Genomic DNA, 25,433 nt, shown 5'->3' with positions numbered 1-25,433 from the left:
TTGTATTGGATTTTCCATGAAAATACCATTTTGGATGCTGTCCTAGTTCCTAATTATTATTACTTCAAACATTTTTCTTGAGTTTTAACCTATGTGAAACAAAGCAGTTATAACTCAATTTTTTGGATTAACTTTCCTTGTAAAATTTAGAAGATAAATTCCAGTGCAATAATTTTATAATATTCCAATGTGATGAGGCAAACTGGGTATAAATTGGGACAGCTAATGATAAAAATAAATTGTCACAGATGCTGTAGTAAGGAAATAACCAAAATACAAGAAAATTTCATTACATAGGCAGTGAAATGCACTTACGTTTTACAAAAGCTTTTATTTCTGCCTTCTATACTTTAGCATAATAAAATTTTATTAAGAGCTTATGGGTTAATTCTCTTTATAACAAGTTTTACCCTATATTTCAACCCACATTAGTGCCAAATGATAAAAGAGGCTTTATTTTCTTATTAGCTTAGGTAAAAGAATACAGTGTAAGAATAAACATAATTTCTTAAAACTAGAATCTATTAATTAATGTGAGACCCACCATTCTGATCATTTCACATCTGGGGTACTTATATCCCATGGGTCTCTGGAAAGGAACAATGAAAATTATACATTAAAAATACTTTTTAAAAAACCCTCATGAATTATGCATTTATTAATTAAAAAAATCACTAACATTTTTTCTTTTCCTTTAATTAATATCAATAGTATGATTACTTCAAGTTGATCCTTTGATAAAATTGGGGAAATTGGTTATTTGTTATTTTATTAAAATACATTTAATGGGATTACATATTTTAAAATATGGAGTACATGGTGGGAAGTTAAGTAATGATAAAATACTTTATCATTAATGATATTTTAATGATAAAATAAATTAATAATTTAAGTGAAAACCAAATATTAGGCTTAAAAGCACCACCACATTAAGGGTAACCATTGACTATGCAAGAGCTTGCCCTTGTCTTAAACTATGCAGCAGGCTTCAGAGTCTGTCTTGGAATGGTGTTTATGAGTTTCTTTATGTCTATTGTAAGTTTTTATTTTGACCCCTGCCTTCATGCCATGGTCTCCTTATTCTTCCAGAAGTCCCCCTGAATCATATTTGCAGAGCTAGTTTGTTTTACTATGTATCACTTGATCATATAATATGTTTAACAACTCAAATATGGAAAACAGCCCACTTGACCTCTAATCCCAATTTTCGTTTAGGTTTGGGTAGGTCACTTACTCCTTTTGGGTCTGTTTCTATCATCTATAAGGCAATTAACTAAATTAACACGAAAACCATATGCAGATCCAATAAGCTGTGATTCTTTTCTTACATCCAATTTTTCTTACAAAGTTTATTCTCCTTAATAGAAAGAGAACTTTGGGTCTCTTAGTGAGATGGTGAGTGAATTTGATAATATCCAGTAATATGGGCAAAGCAGAAGTAATTCTAGGGCCTTCTTCACAACTTATATAACACTTGTGCATTCTAATAGTAGATAATGAATGTATTACATAAATCAAAGAAATGAATTGGGTCAAAGGGTGTGATTTCTGGCCAGGTATGTGGAAAAGTTTGTCCAACAGCAGGTCAGTATGGGAGACAGTTTTGGAGTCTCCCCAAATTACACTGTGCAAGAGAGGCATTTTTAGGTCTGATCTGGTTTTGGGTACAGTGCCCTCAAAACCATTAATTATGACTAAGTTATCTCACAATTGAATAAGCACATTTCCTTTCTTACCTCACAGCGTAAACTTTGGTCAGAGTTAAGAGTGAACAAAAGGTACAAAACAGTATGTATTTTTCCTCTGGGTAAACTTACAAATAGTATAACATAGAAATAAATTAAAATAAGAAAATAGCAGTTGATCCATAAGGCAGGTTTTTAAAAAGTTAAATGGTCAGAAATTTGGCCATTCTAACTGACTAATTAATTTTATGCTTTTGATTTTCTCAGACATTTAAAAGATAATTTTGATTTTTATATGCTAATATTTTTGAATTTCACACTTCCAAACTTTCTTACTTCTTCAGACCTATGTAAACTAGGCTTAACTGTTTTATTCATTCCCCTCACTACACATGCTTTAGTGTTTACAGCACATTGTTCTTGAGGGTTGAAACATGGTGCATTCCGCTGGGAAGTCTTTTCGTATCTGCCATGGACTTTCACATTGCTTTCAGAAGTAAATAACAGTACATTTGAAATATCATTTGGAAATGAAACATCATGTTTATATGACCAAGGGTAATTAGAATAGACACTAAACTCATATCCTTGTGTGGGATAAAGGACTCTCTACTTTCTGCTTTTCTTTCACATACCCAATTTTCAGTAGTCATCTCTAAGGTACTATCCTCTGGTTATCGTTGGTTTGTGCTGTCTTCATTTAGATTGAATTAACAACACTGTCTCTTCCAGCTTTCCAAAGATGCTCATATACTTGTTAATGGCATACTCATAATACCCCAAAACAAATTCCCTGCAAATTTTTGTCTGTAGGAAGAGACATATACCTTGGAAAGATTCATTTTCATGGTTCTGCATTTCACTGTGTCTAGTTACCAGTGTCTGACTGCATTTTTTTACTTTTCTAGCCATCTGTAAAATGGCTCTGTACCTCCCAAGTATCCCCAAGTCCACACCCCCCCCACCCCCACTTCTGGAGAGCCTTATTTACTCCTACTTCTTCATAGTGATTATGGATAGTGATAATAGAGATTATCTCTAAGCAGAGTCTCAACTAATCAAGATGTGTGCTACAGCAGTTTTCCAGCTTTCCAGTAAAATGAGCAGCACAATCTAAAAGAATCTAAAGAAGACATTGTCCTGTGGAAGAAGAGGTAATATAGTAGACAGAATGTACTGGCTTAAGAAACAGGCTTGAAATCTAAGGACATCAGGTTAAATCCTGATTTCTCCTCTTACTAACGGTGTAATTTTCTGACTTCTCTTAGCCCCACTTAATAATAAATCATAGGATTGTGGAAGACACTAAGTGAGATAATAGCACGTAATAATTTATAAATAAATAGTAAAAGAGTAGCAATAATTTTACTATATTAGTTGATGATAAAATTATTTACTACTATTATTTAAATAGTAATAACAAAATAATTGTGATTATTATTAACTTTAGGTAGATTTGACATGACACAATGGCATAATCATGAAAACATCATAAAATGTTTAGTTTCACAAAGATAGCATTCTAAAATGACTGGTAAGAATGATATTCTCACCTTGAATACTTCCCAGTCAATTTCTCATTTTTGTGGGGTACCAAGGGGTGACACCCAGTGACATTTAAACATATCAGGGAGCTAAAAAGAGGGGAAAGAAAGATTCTATCCTGAGGTATCAAATCAACCCAACTCTTCGTGCGCTCTGTCATTTAAGGTGAGGCGAAGTCGTTATCTCCGTGTATTCTCTTCTCTCTTTTTTAATGTTTTTACATTTTATACCCAGTTTTCCAGTTGAATGCATTATTCTTCAGGTGTATATTTCCCTTTGAACTGCCGCAAAGTATTCACACTGACAGAGAAAACGAGATGAAAAAAGTATCCTATTAGTATGCTTACCGAACTCTCAGCCCTTTCTTTTTAATCTCAGTATTAATAATTAACATTGATAAAATGTGTGGCCATATTATCCTTTTTATTCTAATTTAGTCCTTTAAAACTAGATCACTCTGCTGAACCCGTATGACATTTGAGGAGGGAATGAGCTCTCATCAAATCTCAAAGTGACTTTGGAGGTCAGTTAGGGGGTTTGTTGCCTCCAGACTCTCAAAGCATTTGCTTATCTGGATTTCAGCACACTTATTAGATAATGAATTCTATGTTAAGTTCCTTATTTAGTCAAGTTATTATCCCCATACTTGCATTCTTCTTTGCTTATACATTGTATATACTTTTGTTCTTCCTCTGATTTTGTTCTAAAGTTATATATAAGAAACTTGATGTTGCTGAAATATGATAACACTCAAGCATCTTCTGTGTGATTTAAGGAACTCTGGAACTAACTTAAAGTGTAGTTAGCACTCAACCTCAGAGGTTAGACCACTTATTGAGAAACTGTTTCATCTCAGTATTCCTCTTTTAGGTTAAAACACTCACTGTTGTTACTTTTCCTATTGCAGGTATTTTTTTTTTTTTGTAAGAAAAGCATTCTCTTAAGTAAAGCAAAACAGAGTAATATCCTCCCTGTCCGTTGTTTAATGGGGTAATTATATAGTGACAAAGCTGTGGTTATTCATTTTGATTCAGCAAACATGTATGGAAAATAAAACTTGGCCAAGGCTTTCTGAGGAAGTAGAAGTGAATGCGAAAGAGTATCTGCCTTCATGGTGGAAGTCCTTAGGTTAGGAAGATACAACCTTGATTTCAGTATCTTCACTATAATATGAAAAGGAGAAAGCTCGTCAGAGAAGTTCAGAGTGGTATGAAGCACAGAGAATGGAGAGGAAGATTATTCAGATGAAACAATTATAAAGGCACTTGCTGAAATCTTTCCATTTTATAAATAATAGCTTGGGCTGGAAGAAGGCCTTGAAATGTTATCTGCATCATAGCCTCTCTTTTTACCTCCCCATCTTCTACATGATTTAAAAATAAGTCCTATATTGGCCTGGAAGCTTCATGTCAAGCTAAATGAAGTTAAATTATTTGTTTGTTTTACTTTTCTAATCAAGTTATTGCTTTTGTTTTTCTTGGTGCTAAACATAATTAGTTCCAAAACTCCAGAATTTATCATTGATAAAATTGTCAGCACATGGTAAATCCAGGTCTCATCTACAGAACAGATTATTTTTTTGTCTCTTTTCTTTCCCTGCTCATAAATATGGACAATTACTAAAAATACATGTGCTTTAAATAAGGCTTTTCAAACTTAATAAGAGCCTGTAAATAATTTTTTTTAAGTTCTTGGGATTTCTTTTCAGAAGACAAATTGTATTACTCAAATCAGATGATTAGATTGGGGTAGATTGGATTAGATTAGATTTATTTTTTGAAAAACCAATTCATTCCTCCTGTTGTGGTTGCAAATTGTTTTTGTAATTGTTATCTCAAGATTCGAGTTAAATATTTGGGTATTTGTCTTTATGTCACATTCCCTTTCTATCTGAAATATAGACAACAGATTGCCTTATTTTTAAATCTTGTTTCTGATAAATTTTACTTAATTTATGCAGGTGTATATTTTTTTGACATCAGTCTCATCTTGTATGCCTTCTCATTACTGTACAGAAAGTGTAAGTTTATTACAAAATGAAAAAATATTTGAAACACATGCAAATTTAAATGCCTCCTTTAAAACAGATTTTCAGCTGCTAAAATGTGATAGTCACAAAGGAAACTAAGTTTTGATACTGTATATTTAAAAGAAATCTGCAATGAGTGCTATAAAATATTTTGGTAATAAAAAGATAGAACAGCATCCTATTGTTTAAAAATAATCTACTCATTCATTTCTATTGCAAAATGTATCTTCTGTGATTTTATTTTTGCTCTGAAATGCTTAGCATTTCCAACGATGAGGTCATTGGGGGACCCACATATGATCTGAGAGTGGTGTGCTACTCTGAGGTTGCATTCCTGCGAACCATAGTTCCCTATACTGAATTGTGCACATTGTTTCTTTTCAGAATGAGGTTGCATTTCACCAACCCAGCATTTGTAGGAAAAGGTCATCATGACCATAGATGAAATTTTATACAATGAACAGGGAATTTGGAGTATTATGAGAATTCATGAAGTTCAATAACCATTTGTTGAGCATTTACTCTATGCAAATTCCCACGAAGGATCCAAAGGTGAATGAGACATTCTCTCTGCCTTCTAAGTGTTAGATATTGTGATGGAGAATGACATGTACAGAATTAGGTGTTTAAAAGTAAAGGCATGAGAGGCTCTAGGTTTAGAGACTAAAGGTTACCAGAACCAGAATAGGATATGAGTTGGGCATGTGAAAAACCGTAGCCAAACTTTGAAGGATGGGTGACTAAGATTTGATAAGCAGAAAAAAGGGTAAGGTTATGGAGAATAGTGAGTGATACCAAGGATACCAATGGTGGGGAGACAGAGGTGCTATTTGCCAACTTGGGAAAAATGAAAGGAATAGCATCTTTCCAGGAGAACGAACCTGATTAAGACATGTCAGATTTAGGGTACCTTTGAAAAATTCAGGTGGTATCTAGCAGGCTATTAAAATGTACATTAGAAACTTGGGAGTAGAAATAAATAGCAGAAATACAGCGTTAGGAGTCATTGGCACCCTGATGATTATGAAACTTGGAGAATAGATGTGACCATCAATTAAACATATGACACTAGAGAAGAGAGAGATTGTACCCAACACAGAATCTGAAAAAAATACTGAAATATAAGAGAATAATGAAATAAGCTTCAGAGAAGGATATTTTAAAATAAAAAAGCGAAACCAAACAAAGCGTGGCAGGCTAAGGGGAAATTTAGAATTAGAGTTATACATAGATGTTCAAAAAAATTGTTGAATTTAGTTGTATGGACTAGGAACCCTGTGTTGCCAATAGAGATTCAACAGAAGTGAGACAATTGAGAAAGACAATTGAGAAAGCAGAAGACCAGGAGATGTAGTGTAAGAACACACTTGAAATTTTTTCCCAAGGTCAGCAAGCCCATTATAATGTCATTGTCAGAGGCAGAGGCATGGTTGCACCCCTTGACAACAATCTTAATAAATTTCTAACCAACTTATACTTTATGTTATGTTCAGGATTTTTTGTCGCTCTTTCTACAAAATTTTCTGAAAGTACAACAGAGTCTGAAATTTCTGTATAATAGCTTTTGCTATCTTTCCTTGAGATATAATAATTACTCTTTTAAGTGAGTTTTGGCCTCTCATGTAACTTCTATGTTTTATTTTATACTAGGTCATCATTCGTCCATCTCACTGGCTTGGAATTAAAATAGTATCTGACTAATTGCATTTTTGGTGAGATCCAGTAATTGACATCAAACATTTTTAGTTATCATCAAACATTTTTATTTTGTGATTATAAGATTCCTGACACTGTAATAGTGCTATCAATTGTTAGTAATATTATGCAAATAGATATGCTTCAAAACAGAAAACAATGAAATAGAATTTGCAGGATAAATAAATTCAAATTGTAAAGGACTATCCAGTTCCAGTCACAGAAATGCAAGGTCAAAGATGCTTAGCACAGCTAGTGCACCACGCAAGGGAAGAATTGCCTCCAAATGTGTTATGTGCGGAGACTTACTAATGATGATTTGCCAGGCAGATGTCACTTTTGATGTTGTTTTTATCTAAGAAAGGACAACTATCAATGTCACATAAATGTATTCTCCTTTCTCTGTATTCATTGTTGCTGAGTGGGAATTATAAGTAGGGACTACATTGATAAAACTAGTCTTCCAGCCCAAGATAATCTAAATAATTGCTACATAATAATTTCCAAACAAAACTTCAGCTCCTATTTAATCATGCATATGTTTATTTGGTTCATCAAAAACCTCTAGAAATGTACATCCTTTCCGGTTACTGAGTGGCCTCTAGGCACTACCTGCAAATTTTTTTCTAGATCCAAATATCAGTTTCATCAGTGTGCAGAACTGTACAGAACCAAAACAAATTCTAAACATTATTATAAGACCTTGGTGTTAAACTGGAATATTAGTTTATTAAATTTTGAACAGGAGAATATCCCATTCAAGAAATAGGAAAGTCCCTGCTTCTTCTCCAAGGCAATATTCTTTATCTCTAAGGAGACCCAAGGAAAATCAGTGTACCTCTTAAAAGATTGCCTGGCGAGGATGAAATCAGAAGAGGAACTCTTCATCCAGACCCAGTGAGGCGGATAAGGTCTGCTGTAACATGTCTACCGTTGACCGAGATCCTCTCCTGAAAACAGATTGCTTTGGCGCCCTAGATTCAGGGACTCTTTTAGTACTAGGCAGCAGCTGCAATTCTGTGTCTCTAACTCATGTTTGCTGTTTTTGTTGTTTGTTTGTTTTCTCTTCTCTTTAAGGTTATCTCTTAAGGAAAAATTTTTTTTTTAAATATGTAAATGATTTTCTTAATATCAGCTTTAGGCATGATTTAATGGCCAGACTTTGTTTCCCTCCTTGCTTCTGGTCCATTCTGTAAGTTGTCTCTGCATTATCTAAACATTCAATTAATTACCCATCAATTTCATTGTTTACTGGGTTACTCTTAATTAATACCTGACTCTCAAAATACTGTGTCAGTCAGAAACATCTAGACTGATATGTAATTTTCAAAATCATTATTTATATAGTCATAATTTCTCAGATAATTTTCACCTAAAATAAACTCATTTTTCAATTATACAAGTATTTGAGAAAATTGAATTTAGGGCCCAGTCTTTATTCTTTCCCTTCACTTTGGTTGAGGCAATGTTAATCATACATCATCTTTAAACAGGTGATTGGAAAGCAACATGTGCACACAGAACCATATTTTATCAGAGTTTTGGTGTTTTTTTTTTCCCCTTAAGCTTACTGCCCTTTATTTAGTGTGATCAATTGTATTCAGCCTTTACTAGTTCTTTGAGAATTCAATTTTAAGAGGCACTTTTAGTTTCCTGGACAACATTGGTTCATCTCTTTTTCCCAGAATTAATGAAGATCTAAAATCTAATTCTTGCCTATTTCAGCCCCAGACTGTTTTTATCCTCTTTTGTGAAATCAAACCCACATGCTTTTCCTTTGCAGCCTATGTCTGAGTATTATCTATGTCCCCAGAATGAAGTAGCTATTAAATTAGTTCTATCAATTGTCCATGGGTTTAGAGGTCCCCATGTGTGTTTTTCTTAAGTAACCACATTTTATTTCAGGGCACAAAGTACAAGACTTCTGACTTGATTACTTAGCCTCTGGTCTTTATGTTTTAGTTTTGAAAATAGCAGGGAAAATGCATTACTCTTCTTTACCCTAATGAAAAGTTCTGAGCTCCTCTGACAGTCATTTCATTTCTGAAGGAGGATTAAAGGAACGTTCCACAGATTGACTCTGAGATTTTATATTTTTTCTTCATTTTATCCTTCTAATAATCTTGCTCCTTTGCCTCTCCCAACCTCACCATCCCATGCACATTTTCTCCCTTTATCTAGGTCATTTTAAGGATCAAGTAATTCATTTTCTCTACCAAAAGTCATTATGTTTGAGTCATTTCAGACTATCAAGTTTCTATACTCTTTTGGGGATACTTTTTGGAATAGTCTGTTCTATAAGTTTTCAATTTTAAAAAGTCCTTCTTAAACCTAACTTAATTCTGCTGTGTTGTGGTATATAATACAATATGTACATTTGCAAGGAATTGATACCAGAAGTTTGGGTCCTAGTTCAACCTCCATCACATTTTCGAGAAGGGAACCTAGATCAGTTCACATAATATCTCACTTCCTTATAAAATGAAGACAATAATTATAATAATTATTGCCCTATCTTTCTTAAAGAGTTATCGTGCAGTTATACATGAACATATTTTTTAGATAGTTAGCATTTAATAAAATTCTATCAGATAACTACTTTACTATGCAAATTGTTTTAAAGATACCTTAAAATTTTTTTATGGTTCTGTAGTTCTTTTTTTTTTTTCAGATTAAATCAGATCCATGATATTTATGATATTTTTAAATGCATAATTGTTTTCTTGCTTACAAAAGTGTTCACTGGCCTCACATATATTTTGCCATTAAAGTAAGTTGTTTCCTGGCCCCTTTTGAATTCCTTATCGGTTTCCAAGGCTAAGAACACATGGCTCTCTACCCACTGTGAACAAGTGCCAGTGTTTATAGAAAATATAATAAAAGTCATAGACAGAGAAAACATATTAATAGTTTCACATTTATTTTCTGCAGCTAAATGGCTTCTGTCTTTAAGAGACCTGCATATATTTTCCTGGATTTATTGTTAAGGAGTAGTAAATGACAAAAAACAGTAACTCACAGAGATATTCATCAAATAATTATTAAAGATCATTCAGTGCCCAGTAGCCAAGTGGTTCCTAAAAGACTGAGATTACGGCCAACTCTCAAAAATTCATGGCAGTAAGAAAAGCCTTGTAAAGATGACTGCCAATCACAGAGTGTGGATAGACTCCACCAATTAGGCACCAATTCATAACACTTATTCGCATCTCCTCTTAAACTACTAATTAAGCCTAATACATTTATAAATGTAGAAATCAACTTTTATCAGTTATAGGAGATAATTTTCAGATCACAGTATGAAACACCCCAGTTACAATACAATTCAAATATAAAGGGCTGAAGGGAATTTAAAGGAACCAAGTCATCATGAAGTATCTCTAATGTCAGAGACAAGTGAATTATAGATTCATTCATGCCCTCTTACACTTGCACACACAAAGAGTGAAGCACCAGAAAAGAGAAACGTAACATAAAGAGGACAATCTATCTATCAAAAAAGTCTTACTAGAATGATGAAATAGTATCTTTATTAAGTATCTAAAAATAAATGATAAATGGGTAAGGAAAAATTGAAATAATAAATGAATATTTTACAGTATATTAGTGATAACCTGAGAGTTCTACATATTCATTTGCTTCATAGAATCACTCTGAGGAAGGTAATATTATCTGCATTTTATAAACGATGTAACTGGGAAGAAGAGAAGTAAAATTATGGTTAATACTTGATAATACTAGGTGCTCAACTTAGTAACTGTTATTATTTATTATTCTTGCTTTGTTGCTATCAGCTCCAAAGAGCTATGTTTATGTTACTACATTCAAAGTTCAGGAAAACCTATGATAGCCATTATAATTATTTCTATTTTAAAAATATCTTTAAGTAGGAAAAATTTAGTTTTCATTTTATATATAACAGAAGCATTAATGTATTATGCAGTTTTGAGCAAATCACTGATCTCGTTGTCTCATTATCTGAGGCAACCAGTAATCCATTCCCTTTTTCAGGGATATTAAGGGAATTCCCCTTTTTATTTGCATGTGTTATAAAACACAATGCATTTTTGTAATTTTGTGTAAGGCAGTTATTTTGTGTCATCATCAAGAAATACTCTACATTGTGGGCTGACATAAATGTTGATACCTGGGATCATAAGTGAAATAGTTGTGTTCATATCACAACAATTAAGAACATGCTAATTATTTTTTCCCTTCAGAATACTAAGATAATAGACTCAATATAATGAGCTGCTTAAAGAAATACCGTATGCCCAAAATAGGGTAAGAATTAATACCAGGTGCTTTATTCACTGATTAAACTATACAGTTTTATTCCTTATGCCTATATTTCATTGGTAGTTCATTCTACACACACACACACACACACACACACACACACACACACACACACCCCTTCATTGCATCCTTCTGCCAAGGTAGGGAAGGTGCTTCACTGAAAAGGATAATGCATGTGTATGAGAAAATACAGCACTAAGAGCCTGCTTCTGGAGTTGGTCCCATGACTCCCAAAGATTGTGGAAACAGAGCAATTAACTTTAATTATGCAAACCGTTCAGTAAAGCATGTATTAAAAGGATACTTAAAGTTTATTTATTACTTTTAATGTCTCAATAATGTTGAAAATTTCAAAATAAGCAAAAAAAACAAGAAAATTTATACTCTTAGAGATTTTTCTTTCAAATGTTCCCCTTTGTAGGATAAATATAGCGAAAACACTTATTTACCCATATCACTACTTTCAGAACTACTAGACTGTGTTAAATAATAGAATTTTTATAGTATATGATTGAATTAGAAAATATCTTAGCTATTTTAGGACTGGGGCACACATATATTTAACTGCAACATAAGCCCCATGCCTCTCTGGGGAATATTTATTTTAATTATGCCTATCAGCTGATATAAATTATTGAATTTGCTCAAACTTGCTTAAGAAAAAGAAGCTTCCTTAGATACAGTAACAAATTAAAATAAATTGAAAAGTAATTTCAAAACCACTGGCATAAACAAATAAAAGCGCGTATATATCATCTGCACAAAAGATTTTCCAACTCCTTTATTCTCAAGTATTATATCTTATTAAATTTTTTAGTAGTCAGGAGAAGATATGCCTTACAAATATAGATTGATAACTCAACCGGTGCTAACAGTTAAGCTATTGTAATTTGGTTTTCATACTGAAATAAGAATATTGCTTTTTTATTTGGCATGGAATCATTTCATGTATTTAGGAACATGCAGAAAAGATAGTGCATATTTCAGTGTGGGATTAAGTGAAAATATCTGTTTTCACTGAGAAGCTGGCATATTTAGTTTGCTAATAATTGACCTAGTTGTCAAGCAACCAAAAGCTCCCATCTGCCCCTGCTGCTCATTTGTATCTATTGTATATATTTTAGCTTCAGTGCTAAGGCCTTCATTTCCTTCCATAGGAAGAAGGTAGGGCATTTCTGAAGTGCTTAAGGCAGTTCTCTTGCCTCAATAGGGGAGAAAAAAACAGAAAACATAATATAACTACATGGAGAGATGCCTACCTCTGAGCTCTTTTCATTTTAACAGCTTGAGAAATATTGGTACACGTTATTGCTCAGACACACATTTTTTCTAAACAAAGGTTACTGCCATCGATTCCAAAGAGAAAAAGGATCCATTATAATATTTTTTGCACTTCATTTAGCTAGCGTCCTTATTGATTGGACTTCACGAACTATCTACTTGTACCTGATGTGCCTTCCTAGACAATATTGAGGACAAATATTTTATTTGATGGCAAAACATGTGGAGAATTTGACTTATCAGTTGCTGTATATTTTGGATACTTATTCTGAAATTTATGAGCAAATTTTAAGAAGACTCAGTATTGCTCACCTGGGAAACACACATGCATGCATGCACACATGCATGACACACCATCCTGGATGGGCTGGGCTGAGAAGGCGAAAGCACTTCTTGGAAATAATTTGAGTAATAAACTATGCCTCCAGAAAGACTTTATTTTGGAAATGTTCCATTAAATTAAAGTCAATAGTTTCATCATTTGCAGATTTGACAGCCTCCTACCATATTGAGACTTTTATTGTAAAAATAAGTAATACTCCTATATTAAAGTAAGTTTATTAAATTGCAAATAGAAAATGTGTAGAGCATGTGCCTTTAAAATTTGGGTTGATTTTTCTCATTATGTAAAATGCCAACTTGGATTTCAATATAATCCCTTCAGTAAAAAACTAACAAAAGAACTATAAGGTTAATTTAAGGCTGTAGTTTTCTAATGCCTTCTACTGCTTCCCCCCCACTTCTCAAGAATAAGATGTATACTTACATTTTCACAATATATACTTAGGGGCTGTGCTGATTAAGTTAAAATAGCTGTATGTTTAGTTAGAGTATTTTAAAATATTGTTTCAAGGTAATTTCACTGGATCATTCAAATATTTCATCATTTCAAAATATCCTTTACCCCTAAAAGTCTGGTTTTCCTTACAAGGGATTTTGTTTTATAATATAAGCCTAAAAATCCTTTGGGAGCATTTACGCCTGACTCTGATAATGCATAACAGGTCTCAGCAAGAAACTGTGCCCAGAGACTGATACTGACAGAGTTGGCATTTCAAGTTTCTGTTGAAAATGTATGATAATCCGATGTAAATGTACCAGCTATTTATAATAACAATTTCAGTATTGCGGTATATTAGGCTTTTCAAGCTATTTCTCTCTTCACTGGAACCCAGCCATAACTGTGTCCTTGGCTTCTGCAATGCTTGTTATAATAAAGTCCTTCTGATAATACTCGTAATAAACCTTCATGGAAGCAATCCAAGATAGACCCTACTGATAACTGAATTCTTTTTAATAGTGAATTGTATTCTTGTGAGACTCCAGCATAGTTATTTTCCTTTAGAGTTAAGGGTTTTATGTTGAAATAGTATTTATTTATTTATTTATATCATTGAACAGTCTCACTGCTATGACTAAGAAAATTGCTCCATAAAATACTTGGTAATGTAAATGTGAGAATGAAAGTTATATATCTGATGATTTATTAAATTTATGGCTTGTAGGAACATGACTGTCTCTATAAAGGAATCTAACGTACACATTGGAGAATATTCTAGTAATGCCTTGTAAAAATGGGATGCTGTTGTAATTTGAAATATCAAAAGCATGAACTACTGAAGAGGTATGCTTTCAACATTTGTAATCATACATGGCCTGGCTTTGCAAATCTAAATTTGATGTAGGAAAATTTAGAATACACATTTATTTTAGAAATACTTGCTCTTACACAGAATGTAACTTTCCATGTACATGCCTACTTTTGATGTATTTCTTTACCTGTTTCTTTTATTGGCAAGAAATGGAAAGGTCCATTCTTCGTCTCCCAGGAATTAAACCTCAGAACTTTTGGTCCACATTTTAAAGAGTGGATTTTTTTTTTTTTTTTTTTTTTGGTCTTGAACTTTTCAAAAGCTTTTATCATCACACTCTGTGAATTGATTTTCATTGAAACTCTACTGAGAAATTCAGTGTATTTGGTCAGTAAACTTTTACTTTAAAAATGGTGATTTCACCTTCTTCTTCTTATAATGAACCCCCATTAATTGAATAATTGACTATTTAAAAGACTCAAAAAGTTTAAGCATACAATATAAAATTTTACAAAATTTTATTTCCATAAATGGAAAAATATACAACAGCAAAATACAAAAGCGTATTTTGTGCATTATGTACAAACAGAGAAGATATACTAAGGCAAAGATTTCAAAGATTTTGTTTCTTTTAATACAGTACTCTTAAAATAAACCTAGCTGTCATTTTTACAATGAAATCCATGGCTTATTTTCAAGGACCCCTCCCCCGCAGGAAACGTATCACTTAAAGATAAAAGAGCATATATGTGGCAGGGGAAAGAAAGAATAGGTTCTTCTCATATATTAGTAGGTCCATATGCTGTTTATTAAATTTGATGCTATTTAACTAATTCAGATAGGTGATTCAAATAAGAAGAAATCAGCAACTTTGTGGAAGTATGATGCAGTTTTATCATCTGTCAGATTTCTCAAGAGGATACCATATTTTATAGGCTTGAAATAAAACATTATGAATTAATACATCCATAATGAAATAATATATATGCTTCAAGGGAATAGCATTGCCCAAAGTTGGCATTTTAGTTCATGTAATTTAAATTATAGTATTGAAAAAGGTGTTCTCATGTATTAACTGAATTCCAACTTAGAGCATGCTGCCTGCTTCTCTGGTTGTGCATGAGTATGTTGAGGAGGAAATAATACAAAAAAAAGTCTGACTAAGAGTCTGAGATGTTTTATAGTCAAAGAACAGCTTGTGTTTTAAAAAGAAATTAAAATACATTAACTCGGAACAGTGGGCAAAGTGTTTCAAATGAAGGATACGGTGAACAGACTGTTTCACTTCCCTTCCATTCCACATATCTATGAATAATCATTCCTTGAGGTTTAAAATTATAAATAACGCTGCAGAGTGGAGTTATTTTGACTTTACAAAGGAAATCATCCATTTTGTTTTTATTTTCATTTGGGCAAACTCAAAATGGCTTAGCGTAGCTTCTGCTAAACTTATTCAAGACTGAAGCATTTTTGACAAAAAAAAAAATGTTTCCCAATTGTGAGTAGATTACTACATTTATGTGGCTAAATTCACACAGAATTGACAACTGTTGTTTGACTTGGCAAAGTCAGAATATGGTAGTTGATACTAACCAAGAGAGGGGAGGTAGCAAAAAATAATTGTAAGGAAAAGAGAAATTTCAATGAATAATCTATATGCAACTGTGCTCAAGGGAAGGATGGTTGAATAGGGACATTTTATCCTAAAGTTATCACCATAAGTTGATTATTCTATGTCCTGCCCTCACATACATGTACACATACATGAGACCAGAAAAATGAAGGTAAAAGTTTGTCATGTAATATTTAATTTCAGTTATTAGTACAGTCATTTGTAAGTCCTAGATAATGAGTGCTACATGGAGTTAGACACTGTCTATTTGTATATAGAGCTTTACTATTCAGATTTATAAAGTCAGGATGTGAGAAATAAAGTGAAAAGCTTGGTTACATTTTTAATGATATATAAATGTTTTTACAACAAAATTATCTTGAAAGTAATTTCTAGAATTATTTGCATGTGCATTGGGTGGAATAAAATGCGGTATTTATTTATTTATTAAGCTGAATTAATTAAAGAATAAATTAATATTTTCTGGGTCCAAGGTACAACAGTAATTTCCATTATTACTTTGGCTTTAATGCTTTATTTTCTTTGCTTGCTCTTCTGATAACTTAGTGTGGGTTGAATTGTAGTGGTGGGGAAATCAGCCAAAATGATGGATTAGTATAAAGCATACTTTGTAAGAAAAGGAATAGGCTAATCCTAAACTCTTCATAGAATATTGCAAACTTTCTCACCTAAAATTCACACTGTTCTTATCGGTCATTGGTGTATTATTACAGCCAGTGTTTGTACACTGAGCCTGGATATTTATTGTGTTTTATAAAATTCGAAACCTGGGCCTTGATGAAGTTTATTTTACATTTTAAAACCGTGCTTCTCTACTAAGTGTACTTTTTTCCTCTGTGCCCTAATTGTCAAAACTAAGGTGCATCAGCAGAAAATAGTTTGCAGTTGGGAAATAGTTTTTAACATTCTATCCATGAAGGCCTTGAAGATCAAAGATAGACTCTAGATGGTACAAACCAGCATGGGGAAAAATCATAACATTCTCTGTGTACCACACTCTTAATAAAAGTATTTTCTAGATAAGTTGACATTGATTAGTAGACTTTATGAGCCTCCTAATTCTCAATTCCAGGTTGAAAAATCACAGTTGCCAGTTCAGATTCTTAATACATTGTTCATATGGGTTAAAAAATATTTTTATTTATATATTCATTTATTCATTCATTGCTAAAATGTAACTGAAGTCTAATTTCAAAGAGAGCTGGGAGATTCATGTCAAGTAAACCTCTATAAGAGATGGAAGAGGTTGGTTAAATTTGTCTTAAGTTTTTTACCATCCATTTTTTTTACACATTCATTCTATATTTATGATGATACTGGAATATGTTTTTATAAAATTGCAGTTTGTGTGTTTTCCTGGGAGAGGATAGGACGAGGCTGAGTGGAAATCAAGATTTTTCTATGGGTTTGCTAAGATCTTCATGAGAAGTGATTCTCTTTGGAGTTTCCAAGCTAGTTCATTTCATATTATTGTATTTCTGTTTTTTAAATCGCTCATAGTCACCTTTAACCTCCCCACCCACTCTACTTCACTGCTGCCCTTTTCACTGCTGTTTATAACTTCCATTCTCTCCCTGCCACCATGGTACTCTGTGCTCTCAGCATGATAACAAATTCACTCTCCTTAAATATGCAACAAAACGCAATATATTACTGAGTGTGCTAATTAACTGTCACACGTGAAAATACTTTACATATTTCATCTCACTTAATCCTCATGACATTCTTAATATGTAGCTTTTATTATTCACAAGAGAGCAAAGGGAGGCTCACAGACCTTAGGTGATTTGCTCAAAGCCATGCAGCCAAAATAGCTGAGATGGGGTTTGAGGAAACTCTGTCAAACCAAAAAACTCACATCCTTTCTATTACAACATACTGTGTCTAGCCATGCCCTTCTTTCACTGGAATGGTCTTAACCTCTTTCACCTCTGTCTCTGTCCTGCTGGCAAATTCTTTCTTAAGTTTACTGCAAGTATCACCTCTTCTGTGGAGCCTATTTTGACCCTCTCCTGCTTAGCTCTTTGCATATCACACATCTGTATTAGAACATATCATAATGTCACTCTTCCCACTTATTTTTTTGGTTTTGGAAAGTATGGTAATCATTTTTCATAAAAATATTTTATTTATGTCGGCATGAAATGACTTTGTTATGACTATTTTCAAATATGTTTACAATTAATTATTTTTAAACAGTCAATTTTATTTTTGAATATAGTGAATACCAATTATGACATACGCCACATAAAAACAAAAGCACTTTGAGCCATCTACAGTTTTTATGTGGCTAGAGGAGTCCTGAAACACAAATGTTTAAGTACTGCTGGCGACAGCAGTGTCTAGCACAGATTGAACACTCTTTAAATATTTGATGAACAAAACTGAATAATCAAATTGATATAACAACTTTTAGTTGCAGAGACTATAAATGTACTATGTGAGGATTTAGGATTTACATAGTTTTATAAATTTACTCAAACAATTATAAGTCAAGAAGAAAATGAGCAAAAACCACATTAAAATATGGTTTTTTAGGGAAAACTAAATTCAGAATATTAATTATATTAATCAAGTAAATCATATATTAATTAAAATTAAAATTCTAAGTGAACATTATTCAATACATTAATCAATGATGAAGGAGGCACTCAGGTAGCCGATTAGTTTGTATGGAAGACACAGTGGGTCATGCTATTATGGCTATAAATTGTGAGATTTTTTTAGAGAGCAGATTTGTAAAACATTATAAATTTGAAAATAATAAAGCGCAATATTATAGATTTGCTAGAAGCTTTATAAAATGTTTTTGATGCAACTAAATCTTGAAATTTTAATGAAATTGTTAGAAAAATGTATCACAACTCCAGATTTATATATGGCAATACTTTGTCATTATGAAAATTTATTTTTAGGAAGTAGTGTGTGATATTAAGTAAAATTAATGAACATCTTCAGTTAAAAGGAAAAAAACAAAAGAATATTTCATGCTTTTATTGAGTTAAGAAATTTTAAACGTCATATACTAGCATTATTATATCACACTTTAAATTTACATATAACAAACCTAATTAAAATGTATAATTCAGTATTAGTAACAAAAGTTTACACTTAAATCTCTTTAACAATATCTTCTAATTTCTTCATTACACAATTGTTTTACTAAAGTTTGTAGCTGGTAATATTAAGCACTGTTATTTAGCTGATTTGTATTGCCATTAAGCTAAGCAATCTATACTTTTAAACCTTAGGAATGTAAAATACAAAGCAAGATACTAGAAACCCACCACTTACTAAGGAGAGCTAAATAAAGGGTTAATAATCATTCTTTCATCTTAAATCAGTTATAGTTTTTATTGATTAAAAAAAAGTCAAAAAAACACAAAACTTCAGGTGTTGCCTGCACAATGATGTTATTCCCCTTGTATTTTCTGTTTTTTTCCTCCTCGTGGTCTCAATACTCAAGCGCTGACTGATAACCTTACCCAGGGTTTGTACGATTGTTTATTTTATACTTAAAAAAAATACTGTTTGTTCCTCTTTAACAAAAACTGAATTGAGCCATGTCATATCTGCAGTGGAGCAGTTTCCCGAGTGCAGAAAGAACACGTAGCATTCCTTCCTCTGCAAAGATTTTCGGATTCCACCTCTTTTCCTATTGCCACCAGGGCAGATCTTAACCCCGTCCTGCAGGAGCTAGCAGGAAACACCAAACACTCCAGCCCTGCCTAGACACACTATGGACACTAGCATTAAGATGAATAAATTGTCCTTTTTGAGAACTATCCAGCCACTCTTAGCAAGAAGGAGAATAAGAAAAGATTGAACCAATTTATTGCCTGGAGTGTGGCCCCCTAGGAAGAGTATATTACACTGTGTTCAAAAAAGCCTTGGGTATGAATGTGAGAGACTGAGGGAAAGTTTTAGGGTCAGAACCAGAGCTAAAATATCAGTTTTCTAATCGTTAGAGAAAATGTACTTTTAAGATGGACCTTACAAATAGGTTAAAAAACACTACTGTTATCAGGAATGTTTATGCAGTATGGTAATGGCCTTTTCTCATGTATCCTTATACCAGACAAGCCAGGTTTTGATAAAGCTTTAAGGACATCAAGCAGAGAACAGCAGTTTCACTGGCTAATTAATCTCCCTCTTTATATGTAGTTTGATGCGTCTCTTCTACATATCAAGGTGTGTTCTGTTTCTCCCACCATACAATCTATTCTGGGTTGACTAACTTCAGACTTGTCAGCACTAGACAACCTCCTTCCCACCACATTGCATTAGGCTGTGTCAGCTTCCTTTTCTACAAACGGTTTCTTTCTTTCATCCTTTGTCCATATCTGTCTTCTCAAGGTTCATCCCCTTATCTCTTCGCCTTTAACTTCCAAGCACTATGAAGTTCAATGCTTATTTTTGTTCCCCACCTAATGATTATATTTTTTGAGGATATGAACTGAGTCTTGTGCCTTCTTCTTTGGCATTACAGCTCGATTTTGTGTTCTCTGTGCTGCTTATTTCACTAAGTCACACAGCCTTTATATACAATATCTTAGTATTGGTATTTCTACTTTTATCATACATTTTTCCAAAAACAGAAACCTCATAACGTTGTCTATAAGCATATTCCTACCAAATACCGCTTTAGTAACGGAGATGATTTTGTTTTCCTAGCCCTACCTTTTAAATATGAAAAACAAATAGCTTTCACTTTTATTTCTCTTAATCTACAAAGTTCTATTGTCCACTCTATGAATTCATGACTCGAAAATTTCAGTTTAATCTTTTCAGTTACCATTCTATGTTGTTTTAGTTATTTATAAACTCGGCTATTTATAAAATAATTTTATTACTTGTTACATCTTGATAAGTTGTACTACTAGTGATCATCTGTGTTTTGTGTGTGTATATTTATTTTCCAAAGTTTCTCATAAGTACACCTTTAGTTATTTTTGTATCTTTCACAGTGCAGTGCTAATTTCCAAATATATTGTCTCATAATAATCTACCCTTCCTAAAATCAAAGGAAGAATTTACTATATATCAGATCCTTGCGGTATTAAGGATTCATGTACAAAAAATGCTCTATTTCATGCTAGATTAAAGTATTTTGCCACAGATTAAGAACATGAGGAGTCCCTTTTTTTTTTTTTTTTTTCCTGGCTTGGGAGATTCCCACACTTGATTCTTCCAAAGATAAAATGCTGATCCCCAAATAATCACTTAGGAATATTTAAATGTAGGAATAATTATATTTTTGTTATTTTGATATTACTGGAATATGTAGGTTTTAATTTTGAAGGGAGATTTAAATTTTTAAATATTATGTGTAATGGCAGTTAATATTTTTAAAATTAAATACAAAATTAAAAATTTATAATAAAAAAAGCAAAGCTACCAAAAAATTGTGTTCATTCATATCAGATAAATTGTAAGTTGGCTACAAAAAAAAAAAATTTAAGTTTGCTACTTTGAGCTCATTTATTTTAATTCAACAGGCCTAGATACTGCATGTGCCTTCAGAATTCTTTGATGCTAATCTTTTATGATAACCAATTAGCTTCCAAATTTCTCAATTCAAGGGCTGACTAATACTATTACCTAAGCATTAAGTGGGTATGTTATTTTAAACAGAGATGATGGCTAATAGTAAGCAGTGTGTCAAAGACCAGAGGAGTTGAGAAACTGGAAAGTTTTGAGACATCCTGTCTAAACAGGATTAAGGCAAAACCAAAAGGATTATCATGCTTCAAGCCCCAAAGATCTTTGTGATAGCTGCTTTCCTAAACATCAGGATTAAAGGTTAGAATCACATTCAGAAACAAGAATGCAAACATGTATTCACAAAAATCCCTGTCTTTAGAGAAAAATTCAAGAATGTCCCAGCCCTTCTGTAAATATTACACTAAGAAATGTATTGGTGTGAGGGGTCAAAAACATTTTTTTTTTCACACAAAAAACTAATCTCTCCTACCTTTCAACTTTACGATACTTAAAAAAAAAAATTGACTGTATTTTTTTAGAACAGTTTTGGTTCACAAAACAATGGAGAGGAAGGTACAGAGGTTTCCCGTGTGCCCCCTGCCTCCACAAATGCATAACCTTCCCCCTTACAATGTCCCCCACCACAGGGGAATACCTCTTCTTCATAAAATATGCATATTTCAATCAGTTTATCTCCAGTCTGTCTAAAAGCTTCTCTAAATAGTGTAAAAATATCATTTTTCGTATAAAGTTTGTATTTAAATAAAAGCATACAAAGTTAAAGATTTCTTTAAAAACAAATACTTAGAGCAAAATCTGTAGCAGTATTAGGTTTACAGGTGTGGTATTATCTCCTATATTGATTTATAAAAGCAGTTAATCACTATTAAAATTCAAATCGTTTAGTATTATCATCAACTTTTTATTAAAATTTTTCACTTTCCATATAATTCTATATATTTACTTTTAAAAAATTACATATAGTCCAGATTAAACCATGTCTACAAAAATATAATTAAAACACAAAACTTTTTGCAACTTTTATTAGTTTCACCTCTTGCAGTATATAGGGATTCTACAAATCTAATTCTTTTTTTTTGTTAAATTAGCAAGTTGAAGTCGTTTTGATATCACAACTACATACCCTTAGGAGAGCGTAAAAAGGAAGATGTATTGTGAGCAATTAGATGTATGTCAATTAGATGGAGACAGAACAAATAAATGGTTATAATCCTACTGTGTGTGGGGGGAAAAATACATATACATTTGGTTTTGTTTATCCAATAGTTTTTTTTTTTCTTAAATCTGTTGTAAAAAAAAAAACAACTATACCTATAGAAAAATAGCCTGCCTTAAACTACCCAGTCGAAAAGTGAGAATAAGATGGTAGCTCATTACTTGTAGCAGCCCCTGTGTCCTAGACTTGGAAGATGATAGTTGGAGAGTGTTCAGATTAACGCCGTTAGAAATACCTAATTTGTTTAAATTATCTTTGAAATTTATCTAGTTTGTTTTAAAAAAGAAAGAAAACAAGCTCAGGGTTTTTGGAAATTGTTTTATTGGCAAGGTCTATGGATGGACACCATTGTGTAGGGGCTGCTGATTTTCCCTTTACAAATTTCCCCATCTCCCTTCCCCAGGTGTTGCTGCCATCACTACCTTTCCCTTCCTCCCCTTTCCTCATGGCAAGACGCATGGAAGAAGAGTGCTGTTAAGGCCTCTCCATTAATGAACAGGTATGGTGGTTCTCATGAATCAGTGCAGTGCCCCTCTTCTGCGTTCTCCATTAATAGTCTATCTCTTTTATATTGAGAAGACTCATTTACCCACCTACACAGAGCCTACTGATACAGAAAAATCACTCAACCTGAGTATATCTTTACATATTTCAGCATGCTATGCATTTCAGAATTCCCTGCACAGTTGCAAAATACTTTTTAAATGTAAAGGAGTACAGAAGAATTTATTATATCATTTTCAGAGAAAGGTGCTATGCAGTTTCCTCAACTGATTGTACAGGAATAAAATGGACCCTGTATGCTTCTATATGCCTCTTTCAATGTTATACAAATACTTTTTATATAACATATCTTTGAAAAGTGTAAAGTGGAAATACTTTGTGAATTTTAACTCAAAATTCAATTATTATAGCATTTGAATTTTCAAAAGCATTACACAAAACTGTATGTACGTTAATTATAATGCTTATTGATCTGGTTATAGAAAATTAGGTATGAGCCAGTTCAAATGAATCTAAATACAAATCGATGTCATCCAGATGTCAGAGCTGAACATATGCTAATCGCTTTCCTCAAAACTTTCTTTTGTCAATTCAGCTGGTGGCATTTGAGGGAGGTGGGGGGCACTATTTCTTTCAGCAGTCCCAAGATTACCTCATTCAGGCTGCTACCTTTTGAAAGGAGCTAGGCCCTCAGGGCTCAAACAACAGCAGAGTCATAACCTATAAAACATAAATACTAAGTCATCACAGAGAAACACCCACCTTCTTAATATCCTAGGTGAACTGGTCCACCTAGCTCCTGCAGGGGCTTGTTTTGAGGATGTGTCAGGCTCCGCATTACATCCTTGTGACTATCCAGATCTTTGAGACATGTAACTAGAACACTACCTTTGGGCTAGGAAGATTATTGGCAGATGTCTTAAAAACAAAAACAAAAAAACCAGTGATTGTGTCTATAGGTATGCAAGTGTGCGGCAACACTATTTGTGGTATTCCTTAAAATAGTAGCAAAATTAAGACTTGTTTGTGTACATAAACAAAGCAAGCTCTTTTGAGTTATAGGCATTTTCACTGATGCGACCATTAACCATTAAAGGCTGGAGCATTAATCTTCATTCAGGAATGCATGGCCTCTTACTCCAAAAAGCTCTGAAATCATTGGCTAGCCTTCATGATCCCATTTCTACCTACATTTCTAGTCCATATTTTATACCTTTACCCTGATGTACACTGTACTCTGGCCTCCCCATCTTTCTCAATGGCTATAAATAATCTTCCCTGTCCACAAACCTCTGCATTGTTGGGTCTTTCCATCTGGAGAGCACTTTCCCCAGGTCTGTTTGGAAAATTCACAACAACGATAATAACAGCAAACATGTACAGAGGGTTTACTGTGTGTTGGGCACAAAGTAAATAAACTTAATAATCTCCACTTTCTTAATTCATCCATACAAAGGAACATAGAGTTAGAAATTATTATTATTCATATTTAATTGATAAAAAATGAGGCTTGGAGAAAACCTAAAGTGACCAAAATCACTCAGAATTGACTGAAGTGCCATGTGCCTTATGTAGTATCTCCTGATTCCTCCCAAGCAAAGCTAGGATTCTCATTCATGTTCAAATCTGAGTTTCTACGATTCCATCTTATCCTTTATGAACTCTTCTATGTCCACAGTGTTTGTTACTCACTAAATGCTGAGCAAATGAATGAATTTTTAGAAAGAAGTAATTCATCCTTTTCACCCTTGTATGGACCCTTCTCCTCATCCACACTTCCCTCTGCTCTGTTTTTATTCCCCTTAGTTTGTGGCTCTTGACTATTATTAGATTCACAGATGATGTAGTAAATTGTATCATAAGAAATCAGTCATTATTTCCCCCTAATTTTAGGACCTGCAATTAAAAACCAAGTAAGTATAAAATAATTGAAAACATAGAAAGATAATCATTTAAATTTTATAAAATTTATCAAATCTAGTGATAAGAAAAGAAGAACAGATATACTTATATCTCACATGGAAAGAAGGAAATTCAACCAAAATGTTCTAAAGTTTTGAGGAAAGGTTATCAGAGAAACACTTTTTTTTACATTATAGACAAATAAAGGAAATATGCACCATATAAGAAAAGAGTCGTTTACCATACAAGAAAAGAAAGAAATGGAGAAGTAAAATTAGATGAGCAAAAGAGGATAAACCAAGAAAGAAAAGAAAAATCGTTGAGAAATTAGAAACAAAAAGATTTTAGGAAAGTGAATAAATTGAAAAGCAATAAAAAATTGAAGGAAAGATATTGAAAACCATGGACACTGAAAGAACTTTAAGAGAATATGAAATAAACCTTGGAGAGAAAAAAATCAATGCAGGTAGAGAAAAAGGACTTTATTTATGAGTTCATGTTTCCTTTGTTCTTAGGAAAGCCTTTGAGGTAAAATGGCTAGAAAGAG

General features: G+C 32.9%; 1 protein-coding gene across 7 annotated transcripts in view; it reads left to right on the top strand.

Moving 5' to 3' along the window:
• The window catches only part of PCDH7 (protocadherin 7), a 407,243-nt gene that overhangs the window by 193,143 nt on the left and 188,667 nt on the right, over positions 1 to 25,433 (top strand). For 3 of the 7 annotated variants that reach the window (XM_082389249.1, XM_082389247.1, XM_082389248.1), the window contains exon 3: positions 22,884 to 22,979. The exons of the other annotated variants lie outside the window; for them this stretch is intronic. In XM_082389249.1, the coding sequence (XP_082245375.1) occupies positions 22,884 to 22,972 (89 nt within the window). In that variant the 3' untranslated portion in view covers positions 22,973 to 22,979. The remainder of the gene's footprint in view (positions 1 to 22,883; positions 22,980 to 25,433) is intronic. 7 annotated transcript variants of the gene reach the window in all.

Source organism: Balaenoptera borealis, assembly GCF_965194805.1.
Source record: "Balaenoptera borealis genome assembly, chromosome: 4".
In the NCBI taxonomy this organism is placed as follows: Eukaryota; Metazoa; Chordata; class Mammalia; order Artiodactyla; family Balaenopteridae; genus Balaenoptera; species Balaenoptera borealis.
Note: the sequence above shows the minus strand (reverse complement) of the source record. Positions and strands in the feature narration are given on the sequence as shown.